The 16,271-nt window shown below is 42.2% G+C and overlaps 1 protein-coding gene across 4 annotated transcripts in view; it reads right to left on the reverse strand.

Moving 5' to 3' along the window:
* Positions 1–11,940: 11,940 nt before the first annotated feature.
* Positions 11,941–16,271, reverse strand: part of dnase1l1 (deoxyribonuclease I-like 1) — a 56,686-nt gene continuing 52,355 nt past the window's right edge. For all 4 annotated transcript variants that reach the window (XM_055932768.1, XM_055932766.1, XM_055932767.1 and 1 more), the window contains exons 7-9: positions 14,711–14,868; positions 14,171–14,267; positions 11,941–13,445 (exon numbers count right to left, since the gene is read on the reverse strand). In XM_055932768.1, the coding sequence (XP_055788743.1) occupies positions 13,332–13,445; positions 14,171–14,267; positions 14,711–14,868 (369 nt within the window). In that variant the 3' untranslated portion in view covers positions 11,941–13,331. The remainder of the gene's footprint in view (positions 13,446–14,170; positions 14,268–14,710; positions 14,869–16,271) is intronic.

The following is a 16,271-nucleotide window of genomic DNA, read 5'->3' on the forward strand; positions in this document are numbered from 1 at the left end:
CACCTGTTGTATTCAGCATTTCACTGTGAGGTCTACACCTGTTGTATTCAGCATTTCACTGTGAGGTCTACTACACCTGTTGTATTCAGCATTTCACTGTGAGGTCTACTACACCTGTTGTATTCAGCATTTCACTGTAAGGTCTACTACACCTGTTGTATTCAGCATTTCACTGTAAGGTCTACTACACCTGTTGTATTCAGCATTTCACTGTGAGGTCTACTACACCTGTTGTATTCAGCATTTCACTGTGAGGTCTACTACACCTGTTGTATTCAGCATTTCACTGTGAGGTCTACTACACCTGTTGTATTCAGCATTTCACTGTGAGGTCTACTACACCTGTTGTATTCAGCATTTCACTGTGAGGTCTACTACACCTGTTGTATTCAGCATTTCACTGTGAGGTCTACTACACCTGTTGTATTCAGCATTTCACTGTGAGGTCTACTACACCTGTTGTATTCAGCATTTCACTGTGAGGTCTACTACACCTGTTGTATTCAGCATTTCACTGTGAGGTCTACTACACCTGTTGTATTCAGCATTTCACTGTGAGGTCTACTACACCTGTTGTATTCAGCATTTCACTGTGAGGTCTACTACACCTGTTGTATTCAGCATTTCACTGTGAGGTCTACTACACCTGTTGTATTCAGCATTTCACTGTGAGGTCTACTACACCTGTTGTATTCAGCATTTCACTGTGAGGTCTACTACACCTGTTGTATTCAGCATTTCACTGTGAGGTCTACTACACCTGTTGTATTCAGCATTTCACTGTGAGGTCTACTACACCTGTTGTATTCAGCATTTCACTGTGAGGTCTACTACACCTGTTGTATTCAGCATTTCACTGTGAGGTCTACTACACCTGTTGTATTCAGCATTTCACTGTGAGGTCTACTACACCTGTTGTATTCAGCATTTCACTGTGAGGTCTACTACACCTGTTGTATTCAGCATTTCACTGTGAGGTCTACTACACCTGTTGTATTCAGCATTTCACTGTGAGGTCTACTACACCTGTTGTATTCAGCATTTCACTGTGAGGTCTACTACACCTGTTGTATTCAGCATTTCACTGTGAGGTCTACTACACCTGTTGTATTCAGCATTTCACTGTGAGGTCTACTACACCTGTTGTATTCAGCATTTCACTGTGAGGTCTACTACACCTGTTGTATTCAGCATTTCACTGTGAGGTCTACTACACCTGTTGTATTCAGCATTTCACTGTGAGGTCTACTACACCTGTTGTATTCGGCATTTCACTGTGAGGTCTACTACACCTGTTGTATTCGGCATTTCACTGTGAGGTCTACTACACCTGTTGTATTCGGCATTTCACTGTGAGGTCTACTACACCTGTTGTATTCGGCATTTCACTGTAAGGTCTACTACACCTGTTGTATTCGGCATTTCACTGTAAGGTCTACTACACCTGTTGTATTCGGCATTTCACTGTAAGGTCTACTACACCTGTTGTATTCAGCATTTCACTGTGAGGTCTACTACACCTGTTGTATTCAGCATTTCACTGTGAGGTCTACTACACCTGTTGTATTCAGCATTTCACTGTGAGGTCTACTACACCTGTTGTAGTCAGCATTTCACTGTGAGGTCTACTACACCTGTTGTATTCAGCATTTCTCTGTGAGGTCTACTACACCTGTTGTATTCAGCATTTCACTGTGAGGTCTACTACACCTGTTGTATTCAGCATTTCACTGTGAGGTCTACTACACCTGTTGTATTCAGCATTTCACTGTGAAGTCTACTACACCTGTTGTATTCAGCATTTCACTGTGAAGTCTACTACACCTGTTGTATTCAGCATTTCACTGTGAGGTCTACTACACCTGTTGTAGTCAGCATTTCACTGTGAGGTCTACTACACCTGTTGTAGTCAGCATTTCACTGTAAGGTCTACTACACCTGTTGTATTCAGCATTTCACTGTGAGGTCTACTACACCTGTTGTATTCAACATTTCACTGTGAGGTCTACTACACCTGTTGTATTCAGCATTTCACTGTGAGGTCTACTACACCTGTTGTATTCAGCATTTCACTGTAAGGTCTACTACACCTGTTGTAGTCAGCATTTCACTGTGAGGTCTACTACACCTGTTGTATTCAGCATTTCACTGTGAGGTCTACTACACCTGTTGTATTCAGCATTTCACTGTGAGGTCTACTACACCTGTTGTATTCAGCATTTCACTGTAAGGTCTACTACACCTGTTGTAGTCAGCATTTCACTGTGAGGTCTACTACACCTGTTGTATTCAGCATTTCACTGTGAGGTCTACTACACCTGTTGTATTCAGCATTTCACTGTGAGGTCTACTACACCTGTTGTAGTCAGCATTTCACTGTGAGGTCTACCACACCTGTTGTAGTCGGCATTTCACTGTGAGGTCTACTACACCTGTTGTATTCGGCATTTCACTGTGAGGTCTACTACACCTGTTGTATTCGGCATTTCACTGTGAGGTCTACTACACCTGTTGTATTCGGCATTTCACTGTGAGGTCTACTACACCTGTTGTATTCGGCATTTCACTGTGAGGTCTACTACACCTGTTGTATTCGGCATTTCACTGTGAGGTCTACTACACCTGTTGTATTCGGCATTTCACTGTGAGGTCTACTACACCTGTTGTATTCGGCATTTCACTGTGAGGTCTACTACACCTGTTGTAGTCGGCATTTCACTGTGAGGTCTACTACACCTGTTGTAGTCAGCATTTCACTGTGAGGTCTACTACACCTGTTGTATTCAGCATTTCACTGTGAGGTCTACTACACCTGTTGTATTCAGCATTTCACTGTGAGGTCTACTACACCTGTTGTATTCAGCATTTCACTGTGAGGTCTACTACACCTGTTGTATTCAGCATTTCACTGTGAGGTCTACTACACCTGTTGTATTCAGCATTTCACTGTGAGGTCTACTACACCTGTTGTAGTCAGCATGTCACTGTGAGGTCTACTACACCTGTTGTAGTCAGCGTTTCACTGTGAGGTCTACTACACCTGTTGTATTCAGCGTTTCACTGTGAGGTCTACTACACCTGTTGTATTCAGCATTTCACTGTGAGGTCTACTACACCTGTTGTATTCAGCATTTCACTGTGAGGTCTACTACACCTGTTGTATTCAGCATTTCACTGTGAGGTCTACTACACCTGTTGTATTCAGCATTTCACTGTAAGGTCTACTACACCTGTTGTATTCAGCATTTCACTGTGAGGTCTACTACACCTGTTGTATTCAGCATTTCACTGTGAGGTCTACTACACCTGTTGTAGTCAGCATTTCACTGTGAGGTCTACTACACCTGTTGTAGTCAGCATTTCACTGTAAGGTCTACTACACCTGTTGTATTCAGCATTTCACTGTGAGGTCTACTACACCTGTTGTATTCAACATTTCACTGTGAGGTCTACTACACCTGTTGTAGTCAGCATTTCACTGTGAGGTCTACTACACCTGTTGTATTCAGCATTTCACTGTGAGGTCTACTACACCTGTTGTATTCAGCATTTCACTGTGAGGTCTACTACACCTGTTGTATTCAGCATTTCACTGTAAGGTCTACTACACCTGTTGTAGTCAGCATTTCACTGTAAGGTCTACTACACCTGTTGTATTCAGCATTTCACTGTGAGGTCTACTACACCTGTTGTATTCAGCATTTCACTGTAAGGTCTACTACACCTGTTGTATTCAGCATTTCACTGTGAGGTCTACTACACCTGTTGTAGTCAGCATTTCACTGTGAGGTCTACTACACCTGTTGTATTCAGCATTTCACTGTAAGGTCTACTACACCTGTTGTAGTCAGCATTTCACTGTGAGGTCTACTACACCTGTTGTATTCAGCATTTCACTGTGAGGTCTACTACACCTGTTGTATTCAGCATTTCACTGTGAGGTCTACTACACCTGTTGTATTCAGCATTTCACTGTGAGGTCTACTACACCTGTTGTATTCAGCATTTCACTGTGAGGTCTACTACACCTGTTGTATTCAGCATTTCACTGTGAGGTCTACCACACCTGTTGTATTCAGCATTTCACTGTGAGGTCTACCACACCTGTTGTATTCAGCATTTCACTGTGAGGTCTACCACACCTGTTGTATTCAGCATTTCACTGTGAGGTCTACTACACCTGTTGTATTCAGCATTTCACTGTGAGGTCTACTACACCTGTTGTATTCAGCATTTCACTGTGAGGTCTACTACACCTGTTGTATTCAGCATTTCACTGTGAGGTCTACTACACCTGTTGTATTCAGCATTTCACTGTGAGGTCTACTACACCTGTTGTAGTCAGCATGTCACTGTGAGGTCTACTACACCTGTTGTAGTCAGCGTTTCACTGTGAGGTCTACTACACCTGTTGTATTCAGCGTTTCACTGTGAGGTCTACTACACCTGTTGTATTCAGCATTTCACTGTGAGGTCTACTACACCTGTTGTATTCAGCATTTCACTGTGAGGTCTACTACACCTGTTGTATTCAGCATTTCACTGTAAGGTCTACTACACCTGTTGTATTCAGCATTTCACTGTGAGGTCTACTACACCTGTTGTATTCAGCATTTCACTGTAAGGTCTACTACACCTGTTGTATTCAGCATTTCACTGTGAGGTCTACTACACCTGTTGTATTCAGCATTTCACTGTGAGGTCTACTACACCTGTTGTAGTCAGCATTTCACTGTGAGGTCTACTACACCTGTTGTAGTCAGCATTTCACTGTAAGGTCTACTACACCTGTTGTATTCAGCATTTCACTGTGAGGTCTACTACACCTGTTGTATTCAACATTTCACTGTGAGGTCTACTACACCTGTTGTAGTCAGCATTTCACTGTGAGGTCTACTACACCTGTTGTATTCAGCATTTCACTGTGAGGTCTACTACACCTGTTGTATTCAGCATTTCACTGTGAGGTCTACTACACCTGTTGTATTCAGCATTTCACTGTAAGGTCTACTACACCTGTTGTAGTCAGCATTTCACTGTAAGGTCTACTACACCTGTTGTATTCAGCATTTCACTGTGAGGTCTACTACACCTGTTGTATTCAGCATTTCACTGTAAGGTCTACTACACCTGTTGTATTCAGCATTTCACTGTGAGATCTACTACACCTGTTGTAGTCAGCATTTCACTGTGAGGTCTACTACACCTGTTGTATTCAGCATTTCACTGTGAGGTCTACTACACCTGTTGTAGTCAGCATTTCACTGTGAGGTCTACTACACCTGTTGTATTCAGCATTTCACTGTGAGGTCTACTACACCTGTTGTATTCAGCATTTCACTGTGAGGTCTACTACACCTGTTGTATTCAGCATTTCACTGTGAGGTCTACTACACCTGTTGTATTCAGCATTTCACTGTGAGGTCTACTACACCTGTTGTATTCAGCATTTCACTGTGAGGTCTACCACACCTGTTGTATTCAGCATTTCACTGTGAGGTCTACCACACCTGTTGTATTCAGCATTTCACTGTGAGGTCTACCACACCTGTTGTATTCAGCATTTCACTGTGAGGTCTACCACACCTGTTGTATTCAGCATTTCACTGTGAGGTCTACTACACCTGTTGTATTCAGCATTTCACTGTGAGGTCTACTACACCTGTTGTATTCAGCATTTCACTGTGAGGTCTACTACACCTGTTGTATTCAGCATTTCACTGTGAGGTCTACTACACCTGTTGTATTCAGCATTTCACTGTGAGGTCTACTACACCTGTTGTATTCAGCATTTCACTGTGAGGTCTACTACACCTGTTGTATTCAGCATTTCACTGTAAGGTCTACCTACACCTGTTGTATTCAGCATTTCACTGTAAGGTCTACTACACCTGTTGTATTCAGCATTTCACTGTGAGGTCTACTACACCTGTTGTTTTCGGCATTTCACTGTAAGGTCTACTACACCTGTTGTATTCAGCATTTCACTGTGAGGTCTACTACACCTGTTGTATTCAGCATTTCACTGTAAGGTCTACTACACCTGTTGTATTCAGCATTTCACTGTGAGGTCTACTACACCTGTTGTATTCAGCATTTCACTGTAAAGGTCTACTACACCTGTTGTATTCAGCATTTCACTGTAAGGTCTACTACACCTGTTGTATTCAGCATTTCACTGTGAGGTCTACTACACCTGTTGTATTCAGCATTTCACTGTAAGGTCTACTACACCTGTTGTATTCAGCATTTCACTGTGAGGTCTACTACACCTGTTGTATTCAGCATTTCACTGTAAGGTCTACTACACCTGTTGTATTCAGCATTTCACTGTAAGGACTACACCTGTTGTATTCAGCATTTCACTGTAAGGTCTACTACACCTGTTGTATTCAGCATTTCACTGTAAGGTCTACACCTGTTGTATTCAGCATTTCACTGTGAGGTCTACTACACCTGTTGTAGTCAGCATTTCACTGTGAGGTCTACTACACCTGTTGTATTCAGCATTTCACTGTGAGGTCTACTACACCTGTTGTATTCAACATTTCACTGTGAGGTCTACTACACCTGTTGTATTCAGCATTTCACTGTAAGGTCTACTACACCTGTTGTATTCAGCATTTCACTGTAAGGTCTACTACACCTGTTGTAGTCAGCATTTCACTGTGAGGTCTACTACACCTGTTGTATTCAGCATTTCACTGTGAGGTCTACTACACCTGTTGTATTCAGCATTTCACTGTGAGGTCTACTACACCTGTTGTATTCAGCATTTCACTGTAAGGTCTACTACACCTGTTGTACTCAGCATTTCACTGTGAGGTCTACTACACCTGTTGTATTCAGCATTTCACTGTAAGGTCTACTACACCTGTTGTATTCAGCATTTCACTGTAAGGTCTACTACACCTGTTGTATTCAGCATTTCACTGTGAGGTCTACTACACCTGTTGTATTCAGCATTTCACTGTAAGGTCTACTACACCTGTTGTATTCAGCATTTCACTGTGAGGTCTACTACACCTGTTGTAGTCAGCATTTCACTGTGAGGTCTACTACACCTGTTGTATTCAGCATTTCACTGTAAGGTCTACTACACCTGTTGTAGTCGGCATTTCACTGTGAGGTCTACTACACCTGTTGTATTCGGCATTTCACTGTAAGGTCTACTACACCTGTTGTATTCAGCATTTCACTGTGAGGTCTACTACACCTGTTGTATTCAGCATTTCACTGTGAGGTCTACTACACCTGTTGTATTCAGCATTTCACTGTGAGGTCTACTACACCTGTTGTATTCAGCATTTCACTGTAAGGTCTACTACACCTGTTGTATTCGGCATTTCACTGTAAGGTCTACTACACCTGTTGTATTCAGCATTTCACTGTAAGGTCTACTACACCTGTTGTATTCAGCATTTCACTGTGAGGTCTACTACACCTGTTGTATTCAGCATTTCACTGTGAGGTCTACTACACCTGTTGTATTCAGCATTTCACTGTGAGGTCTACTACACCTGTTGTAGTCAGCATTTCACTGTGAGGTCTACTACACCTGTTGTATTCAGCATTTCTCTGTGAGGTCTACTACACCTGTTGTATTCAGCATTTCACTGTGAGGTCTACTACACCTGTTGTATTCAGCATTTCACTGTGAGGTCTACTACACCTGTTGTATTCAGCATTTCACTGTGAAGTCTACTACACCTGTTGTATTCAGCATTTCACTGTGAAGTCTACTACACCTGTTGTATTCAGCATTTCACTGTGAGGTCTACTACACCTGTTGTAGTCAGCATTTCACTGTGAGGTCTACTACACCTGTTGTATTCAGCATTTCACTGTGAGGTCTACTACACCTGTTGTATTCAACATTTCACTGTGAGGTCTACTACACCTGTTGTATTCAGCATTTCACTGTGAGGTCTACTACACCTGTTGTATTCAGCATTTCACTGTAAGGTCTACTACACCTGTTGTAGTCAGCATTTCACTGTGAGGTCTACTACACCTGTTGTATTCAGCATTTCACTGTGAGGTCTACTACACCTGTTGTATTCAGCATTTCACTGTGAGGTCTACTACACCTGTTGTATTCAGCATTTCACTGTAAGGTCTACTACACCTGTTGTAGTCAGCATTTCACTGTGAGGTCTACTACACCTGTTGTATTCAGCATTTCACTGTGAGGTCTACTACACCTGTTGTATTCAGCATTTCACTGTGAGGTCTACTACACCTGTTGTATTCAGCATTTCACTGTGAGGTCTACCACACCTGTTGTAGTCAGCATTTCACTGTGAGGTCTACCACACCTGTTGTATTCGGCATTTCACTGTGAGGTCTACCACACCTGTTGTATTCGGCATTTCACTGTGAGGTCTACCACACCTGTTGTATTCGGCATTTCACTGTAAGGTCTACCACACCTGTTGTATTCGGCATTTCACTGTAAGGTCTACCACACCTGTTGTATTCGGCATTTCACTGTAAGGTCTACTACACCTGTTGTATTCAGCATTTCACTGTGAGGTCTACTACACCTGTTGTATTCAGCATTTCACTGTGAGGTCTACTACACCTGTTGTAGTCAGCATTTCACTGTGAGGTCTACTACACCTGTTGTAGTCAGCATTTCACTGTGAGGTCTACTACACCTGTTGTATTCAGCATTTCACTGTAAGGTCTACTACACCTGTTGTATTCGGCATTTCACTGTAAGGTCTACTACACCTGTTGTATTCAGCATTTCACTGTAAGGTCTACTACACCTGTTGTATTCAGCATTTCACTGTGAGGTCTACTACACCTGTTGTATTCAGCATTTCACTGTGAGGTCTACTACACCTGTTGTATTCAGCATTTCACTGTGAGGTCTACCACACCTGTTGTAGTCAGCATTTCACTGTGAGGTCTACTACACCTGTTGTATTCAGCATTTCACTGTGAGGTCTACTACACCTGTTGTATTCAGCATTTCACTGTGAGGTCTACTACACCTGTTGTATTCAGCATTTCACTGTGAGGTCTACTACACCTGTTGTATTCAGCATTTCACTGTGAGGTCTACTACACCTGTTGTATTCAGCATTTCACTGTGAGGTCTACTACACCTGTTGTATTCAGCATTTCACTGTGAGGTCTACTACACCTGTTGTATTCAGCATTTCACTGTAAGGTCTACCTACACCTGTTGTATTCAGCATTTCACTGTAAGGTCTACTACACCTGTTGTATTCAGCATTTCACTGTGAGGTCTACTACACCTGTTGTTTTCGGCATTTCACTGTAAGGTCTACTACACCTGTTGTATTCAGCATTTCACTGTGAGGTCTACTACACCTGTTGTATTCAGCATTTCACTGTAAGGTCTACTACACCTGTTGTATTCAGCATTTCACTGTGAGGTCTACTACACCTGTTGTATTCAGCATTTCACTGTGAGGTCTACTACACCTGTTGTATTCAGCATTTCACTGTGAGGTCTACTACACCTGTTGTATTCAGCATTTCACTGTGAGGTCTACTACACCTGTTGTATTCAGCATTTCACTGTGAGGTCTACTACACCTGTTGTATTCAGCATTTCACTGTGAGGTCTACTACACCTGTTGTATTCGGCATTTCACTGTGAGGCCTACTACACCTGTTGTATTCGGCATTTCACTGTGAGGTCTACTACACCTGTTGTATTCGGCATTTCACTGTGAGGTCTACTACACCTGTTGTATTCGGCATTTCACTGTAAGGTCTACTACACCTGTTGTATTCAGCATTTCACTGTGAGGTCTACTACACCTGTTGTATTCAGCATTTCACTGTGAGGTCTACTACACCTGTTGTATTCAGCATTTCACTGTGAGGTCTACTACACCTGTTGTATTCAGCATTTTACTGTGAGGTCTACTACACCTGTTGTATTCAGCATTTCCCTGTGAGGTCTACTACACCTGTTGTATTCAGCATTTCACTGTGAGGTCTACTACACCTGTTGTATTCAGCATTTCACTGTGAGGTCTACTACACCTGTTGTATTCAGCATTTCACTGTGAGGTCTACTACACCTGTTGTATTCAGCATTTCACTGTGAGGTCTACTACACCTGTTGTATTCAGCATTTCACTGTGAGGTCTACTACACCTGTTGTATTCAGCATTTCACTGTGAGATCTACTACACCTGTTGTATTCAGCATTTCACTGTGAGGTCTACTACACCTGTAGTATTCAGCATTTCACTGTGAGGTCTACTACACCTGTTGTATTCAGCATTTCACTGTGAGGTCTACTACACCTGTTGTATTCAGCATTTCACTGTAAGGTCTACTACACCTGTTGTATTCAGCATTTCACTGTGAGGTCTACTACACCTGTTGTATTCAGCATTTCACTGTGAGGTCTACTACACCTGTTGTATTCAGCATTTCACTGTGAGGTCTACTACACCTGTTGTATTCAGCATTTCACTGTGAGGTCTACTACACCTGTTGTATTCAGCATTTCACTGTGAGGTCTACTACACCTGTTGTATTCAGCATTTCACTGTGAGGTCTACTACACCTGTTGTATTCAGCATTTCACTGTGAGGTCTACTACACCTGTTGTATTCAGCATTTCACTGTGAGGTCTACTACACCTGTTGTATTCAGCATTTCACTGTGAGGTCTACTACACCTGTTGTATTCAGCATTTCACTGTGAGGTCTACTACACCTGTTGTATTCAGCATTTCACTGTGAGGTCTACTACACCTGTTGTATTCAGCATTTCACTGTGAGGTCTACTACACCTGTTGTATTCAGCATTTCACTGTAAAGTTCTACTACACCTGTTGTATTCAGCATTTCACTGTAAGGTCTACTACACCTGTTGTATTCAGCATTTCACTGTAAGGTCTACTACACCTGTTGTATTCAGCATTTCACTGTAAGGTCTACTACACCTGTTGTATTCAGCATTTCACTGTGAGGTCTACTACACCTGTTGTATTCAGCATTTCACTGTAAGGTCTACTACACCTGTTGTAGTCAGCATTTCACTGTGAGGTCTACTACACCTGTTGTATTCAGCATTTCACTGTAAGGTCTACTACACCTGTTGTATTCAGCATTTCACTGTAAGGTCTACTACACCTGTTGTATTCAGCATTTCACTGTGAGGTCTACTACACCTGTTGTATTCAGCATTTCACTGTAAGGTCTACTACACCTGTTGTATTCAGCATTTCACTGTGAGGTCTACTACACCTGTTGTAGTCAGCATTTCACTGTGAGGTCTACTACACCTGTTGTATTCAGCATTTCACTGTAAGGTCTACTACACCTGTTGTAGTCAGCATTTCACTGTGAGGTCTACTACACCTGTTGTATTCGGCATTTCACTGTAAGGTCTACTACACCTGTTGTATTCAGCATTTCACTGTGAGGTCTACTACACCTGTTGTATTCAGCATTTCACTGTAAGGTCTACTACACCTGTTGTATTCAGCATTTCACTGTGAGGTCTACACCTGTTGTATTCAGCACATGTGACAAATAACATTAGAAATGATACGAATAGGTTAAGGGTACGTTTTAGACTTTGGCTAGTGGTTTTACAGGTCCGTACTATCCTTTATAGCCTCTCCCCTTTGAATCCAATACAATCGATACATATTGTCCCCAGTGGATGTCTTGTGCAGTGCAGTGTACTACTAGTGCAGTGTAAAAAATATATTTCCATACATAGAAACATACACAGTAAATATCCTGGTATTAATGGCTTTTGGTGTTCAGACTCCTGAAACCCGGGCTAGAATTCCATCAAACCTGTTAGTGTCCGTTTCTAAACCAGTGGCGCCGTGTGTACTCACACAATTCCTGATCATTCAGGAAGTAGTAGGGGTTTTAAAGGACATTCTGTGATTTTATTGAGCTATGAGGTACTATGGAACTACTGAAATAGGTGTTTGATTGAATGTGTCAGCAAAAACATGTTTTATTTTTACATATATCGGATAGGTGCCGTGAAATGTTTTACAGGGTCGGCCATAGAAGTACTGTGCTGGAGCAAATTAGGGTTAAGTGCCTTGCTCAAGGGCACACAGGCAGGTTTTTCTACTTTGTGTTTTGGTATTCGACCCAGAAGTCATATAGAGTTCTCCCATCTCCCACACACAAAAACACACACACAGAGTTAAAATCCCCTAGGAACATCACCATCTACACACACACACACACACACACACACACACACACACACACACACACACACACACACACACACACACACACACACACACACACACACACACACACACACACACACACACACACACACACAGTTCTCCAGGCTGACTACATTGCAGACACCTGCCAGATCTCACCTGTACAGGTGTTTAACATATTATGCTAACTACACTGAACACAAATATAAACGCAACATGTACATTTCTGGTCACATGTTTCATGAGCTGAAATAAAAGATCCCAGAAATTCAAATTCATATGCAAAAAAAAAAAAAAGCTTATTTCTTTCAAATTTTGTGCACAAATTAGTTTACATCCCTGTTAGTGAGCATTTCTCCTTTGCCAAGATAATCCATCCACCTGACAGGTATGGCATATCAAGAAGCTGATTAAACAGCATGATCATTACACAGGTGCACCTTGTGCTGGGGACAATAAAATGCCACTTTAAAATGTGCAGTTGTTAAACAAAACAATACCACAGATGTCTCAAGTTTTGAGGGAGTGTGCAATTGGCATGCTGACATTCAGAAATGTCCAACTGAGCTGTTGCCAGAGAATTGAATGTGCACATCTCTACCATAAGCCGCATCCAACGTTGTTTTGGAGAGTTTGGCAGTACGTTCAACCGGACTAAAAAACGCAGACCACGTGTAACCACACCAGCCCAGGACCTCCACATCCGGCTTCTTCACTTGTGGAATCGTCTGAGGAGGGGCTACTGAGGAGCATTTCTGTCTGTAATAAAGCCCTTTATGGGGAAAAAACTCATTCTGATTGGCTTAGCCTGGCTCCCCAATGGGTGGGCCTATGCCCTTCCAGGCCAACCCATGGCAGTGCCCCTGCCCAGTCATGTGAAATCCATAGATTAGGGCCTAATGAATTTATTTCAATGGACTGATTTCCTTATATGAAATGTAACTCAGTAAAACCTCTGGAATTGTTGTATGTTGCATTTATATTTTAGTTCAGTGTAAAATATGTATGTATGTATGTATGTTACACATCATATGATACAGTATAACCATCTGATGCTTGACGTGGGACACAACCATGATGCAATGCAGTGTCTGCAGTAAAGTCGGCCTGGAACGTGGCCACAGGTTCAGGTGGAGATGAAGAAGGCCATGAGGATGATCAGAAGGGTGTGGCCTGCCAAATGTTCTGACCCCGCCTTCAACTCCACCTCCACTGGGTAGTGGTCACTGACGTCCAGGGCCTGGAGAAAGACAAACGCATTAAAACACATGCAGGATTTCAATTTACATCCTGAATTGACTCTGTGGGTGTGTTACCTGTTGAATTGACTCTGTGGGTGTGTTACCTGTTGAATTGACTCTGTGGGTGTGTTAGCTGTTGAATTGACTCTGTGTTAGCTGTTGAATTGACTCTGTGGGTGTGTTACCTGTTGAATTGACTCTGTGTTAGCTGTTGAATTGACTCTGTGTTAGCTGTTGAATTGACTCTGTGGCTGTGTTACCTGTTGAATTGACTCTGTGGCTGTGTTACCTGTTGAATTGACTCTGTGGGTGTGTTAGCTGTTAGATTGACTCTGTGGCTGTGTTAGCTGTTAGATTGACTCTGTGGGTGTGTTAGCTGTTGAATTGACTCTGTGGCTGTGTTACCTGTTGAATTGACTCTGTGGCTGTGTTACCTGTTGAATTGACTCTGTGGCTGTGTTACCTGTTGAATTGACTCTGTGGCTGTGTTACCTGTTGAATTGACTCTGTGGCTGTGTTACCTGTTGAATTGACTCTGTGGCTGTGTTACCTGTTGAATTGACTCTGTGGGTGTGTTACCTGTTGAATTGACTCTGTGGGTGTGTTACCTGTTGAATTGACTCTGTGGCTGTGTTACCTGTTGAATTGACTCTGTGGCTGTGTTACCTGTTGAATTGACTCTGTGGCTGTGTTACCTGTTGAATTGACTCTGTGGGTGTCTTACCTGTTCCTCTGTGAGGCCGTATTCTCTGGCGAAGTTGAAAGGTTGTGCGGACTGGGGCACGATGGCTTTTGCAAATGCTTCCCCGTGGACAACGATCCTACAACACACACAGGGTTACCACACAGGGGTAACACACAGGGGTAACACACAGGGGTAACACACAGGGGTAACACACAGGGGTAACACACAGGGGTTACCACACAGGGTTAACACACAGGGTTACCACACAGGGTTACCACACAGGGGTAACACACAGGGTTACCACACAGGGTTAACACACAGGGTAACACACAGGTTGGGTATTCAATCAAAGGCGCATTGTAGACCGAGATATTAGCTGATGTACGAAGGGCTATATAAAATAAACTTGATTTGATTTGATTGTAGACCAGTGCACTGGACAGCCTTCAAAGCGCTCACACACACACACACACACACACACACACACACACACACACACACACACACACACACACAGACACACACACACACACACACACACACACACACACACACACACACACACACACACAGACGTACCTGTCGTAGGCACAGGTGGTGGTTTGTCTAACGGTGGTGTCCTCTGTGTCTCCTATCAGCCACAGGAAGTCCTGGTTACTATAGAGACGTACATGCTGCCTGTTCTTCTTGGCCACATAGCCACAGTCAGCGTTAAAATCCCCTAGGAACATCACCATCTACACACACACACACACACACACACACACACACACACACACACAGTTAAAATCCCCTAGGAACATCACCATCTACACACACACACACACACACACACAGTTAAAATCCCCTAGGAACATCACCATCTACACACACACACACACACACACACACACACACACACACACACAGTTAAAATCCCCTAGGAACATCACCATCTACACACACACACACACACACACACAGTTAAAATCCCCTAGGAACATCACCATCTACACACACGCACACACACACACACACACAGTTAAAATCCTCAAGGAACATCACCATCTACACACACACACACACACACACACAAACACAGTTAAAATCCCCTAGGAACATCACCATCTACACACACACACACACAAACACACAGTTAAAATCCCCTAGGAACATCACCATCTACACACACACACACACACACACACACACACACACACACACACACACACACACACACACACACAGTTAAAACACACACACACACAGTTAAAATAAATCCATGTAATATAGTCTACCTACACCATCACAATAAATCCATGTAATATAGTCTACACCATCACAATAAATCCATGTAATATAGTCTACACCATCACAATAAATCCATGTAATATAGTCTACCTACACCATCACAATAAATCCATGTAATATAGTCTACACCATCACAATAAATCCATGTAATATAGTCTACCTACACCTTCACAATAAATCCATGTAATATAGTCTACACCATCACAATAAATCCATGTAATATAGTCTACCTACACCATCACAATAAATCCATGTAATATGGTCTACCTACACCATCACAATAAATCCATGTAATATAGTCTACCTACACCTTCACAATAAATCCATGTAATATAGTCTACCTACACCATCACAATAAATCCATGTAATATAGTCTACACCATCACAATAAATCCATGTAATATAGTCTACCTACACCATCACAATAAATCCATGTAATATAGTCTACACCATCACAATAAATCCATGTAATATAGTCTACACCATCACAATAAATCCATGTAATATAGTCTACCTACACCATCACAATAAATCCATGTAATATAGTCTACACCATCACAATAAATCCATGTAATATAGTCTACACCTTCACAATAAATCCATGTAATATAGTCTACACCATCACAATAAATCCATGTAATATAGTCTACCTACACCATCACAATAAATCCATGTAATATAGTCTACACCATCACAATAAATCCATGTAATATAGTCTAACTACACCATCACAATAAATCCATGTAATATAGTCTACCTACACCTTCACAATAAATCCATGTAATATAGTCTACACCATCACAATAAATCCATGTAATATAGTCTACCTACACCATCACAATAAATCCAT

This window comes from Salvelinus fontinalis, chromosome 8, assembly GCF_029448725.1.
Source record: "Salvelinus fontinalis isolate EN_2023a chromosome 8, ASM2944872v1, whole genome shotgun sequence".
Classification (NCBI taxonomy): Eukaryota; Metazoa; Chordata; class Actinopteri; order Salmoniformes; family Salmonidae; genus Salvelinus; species Salvelinus fontinalis.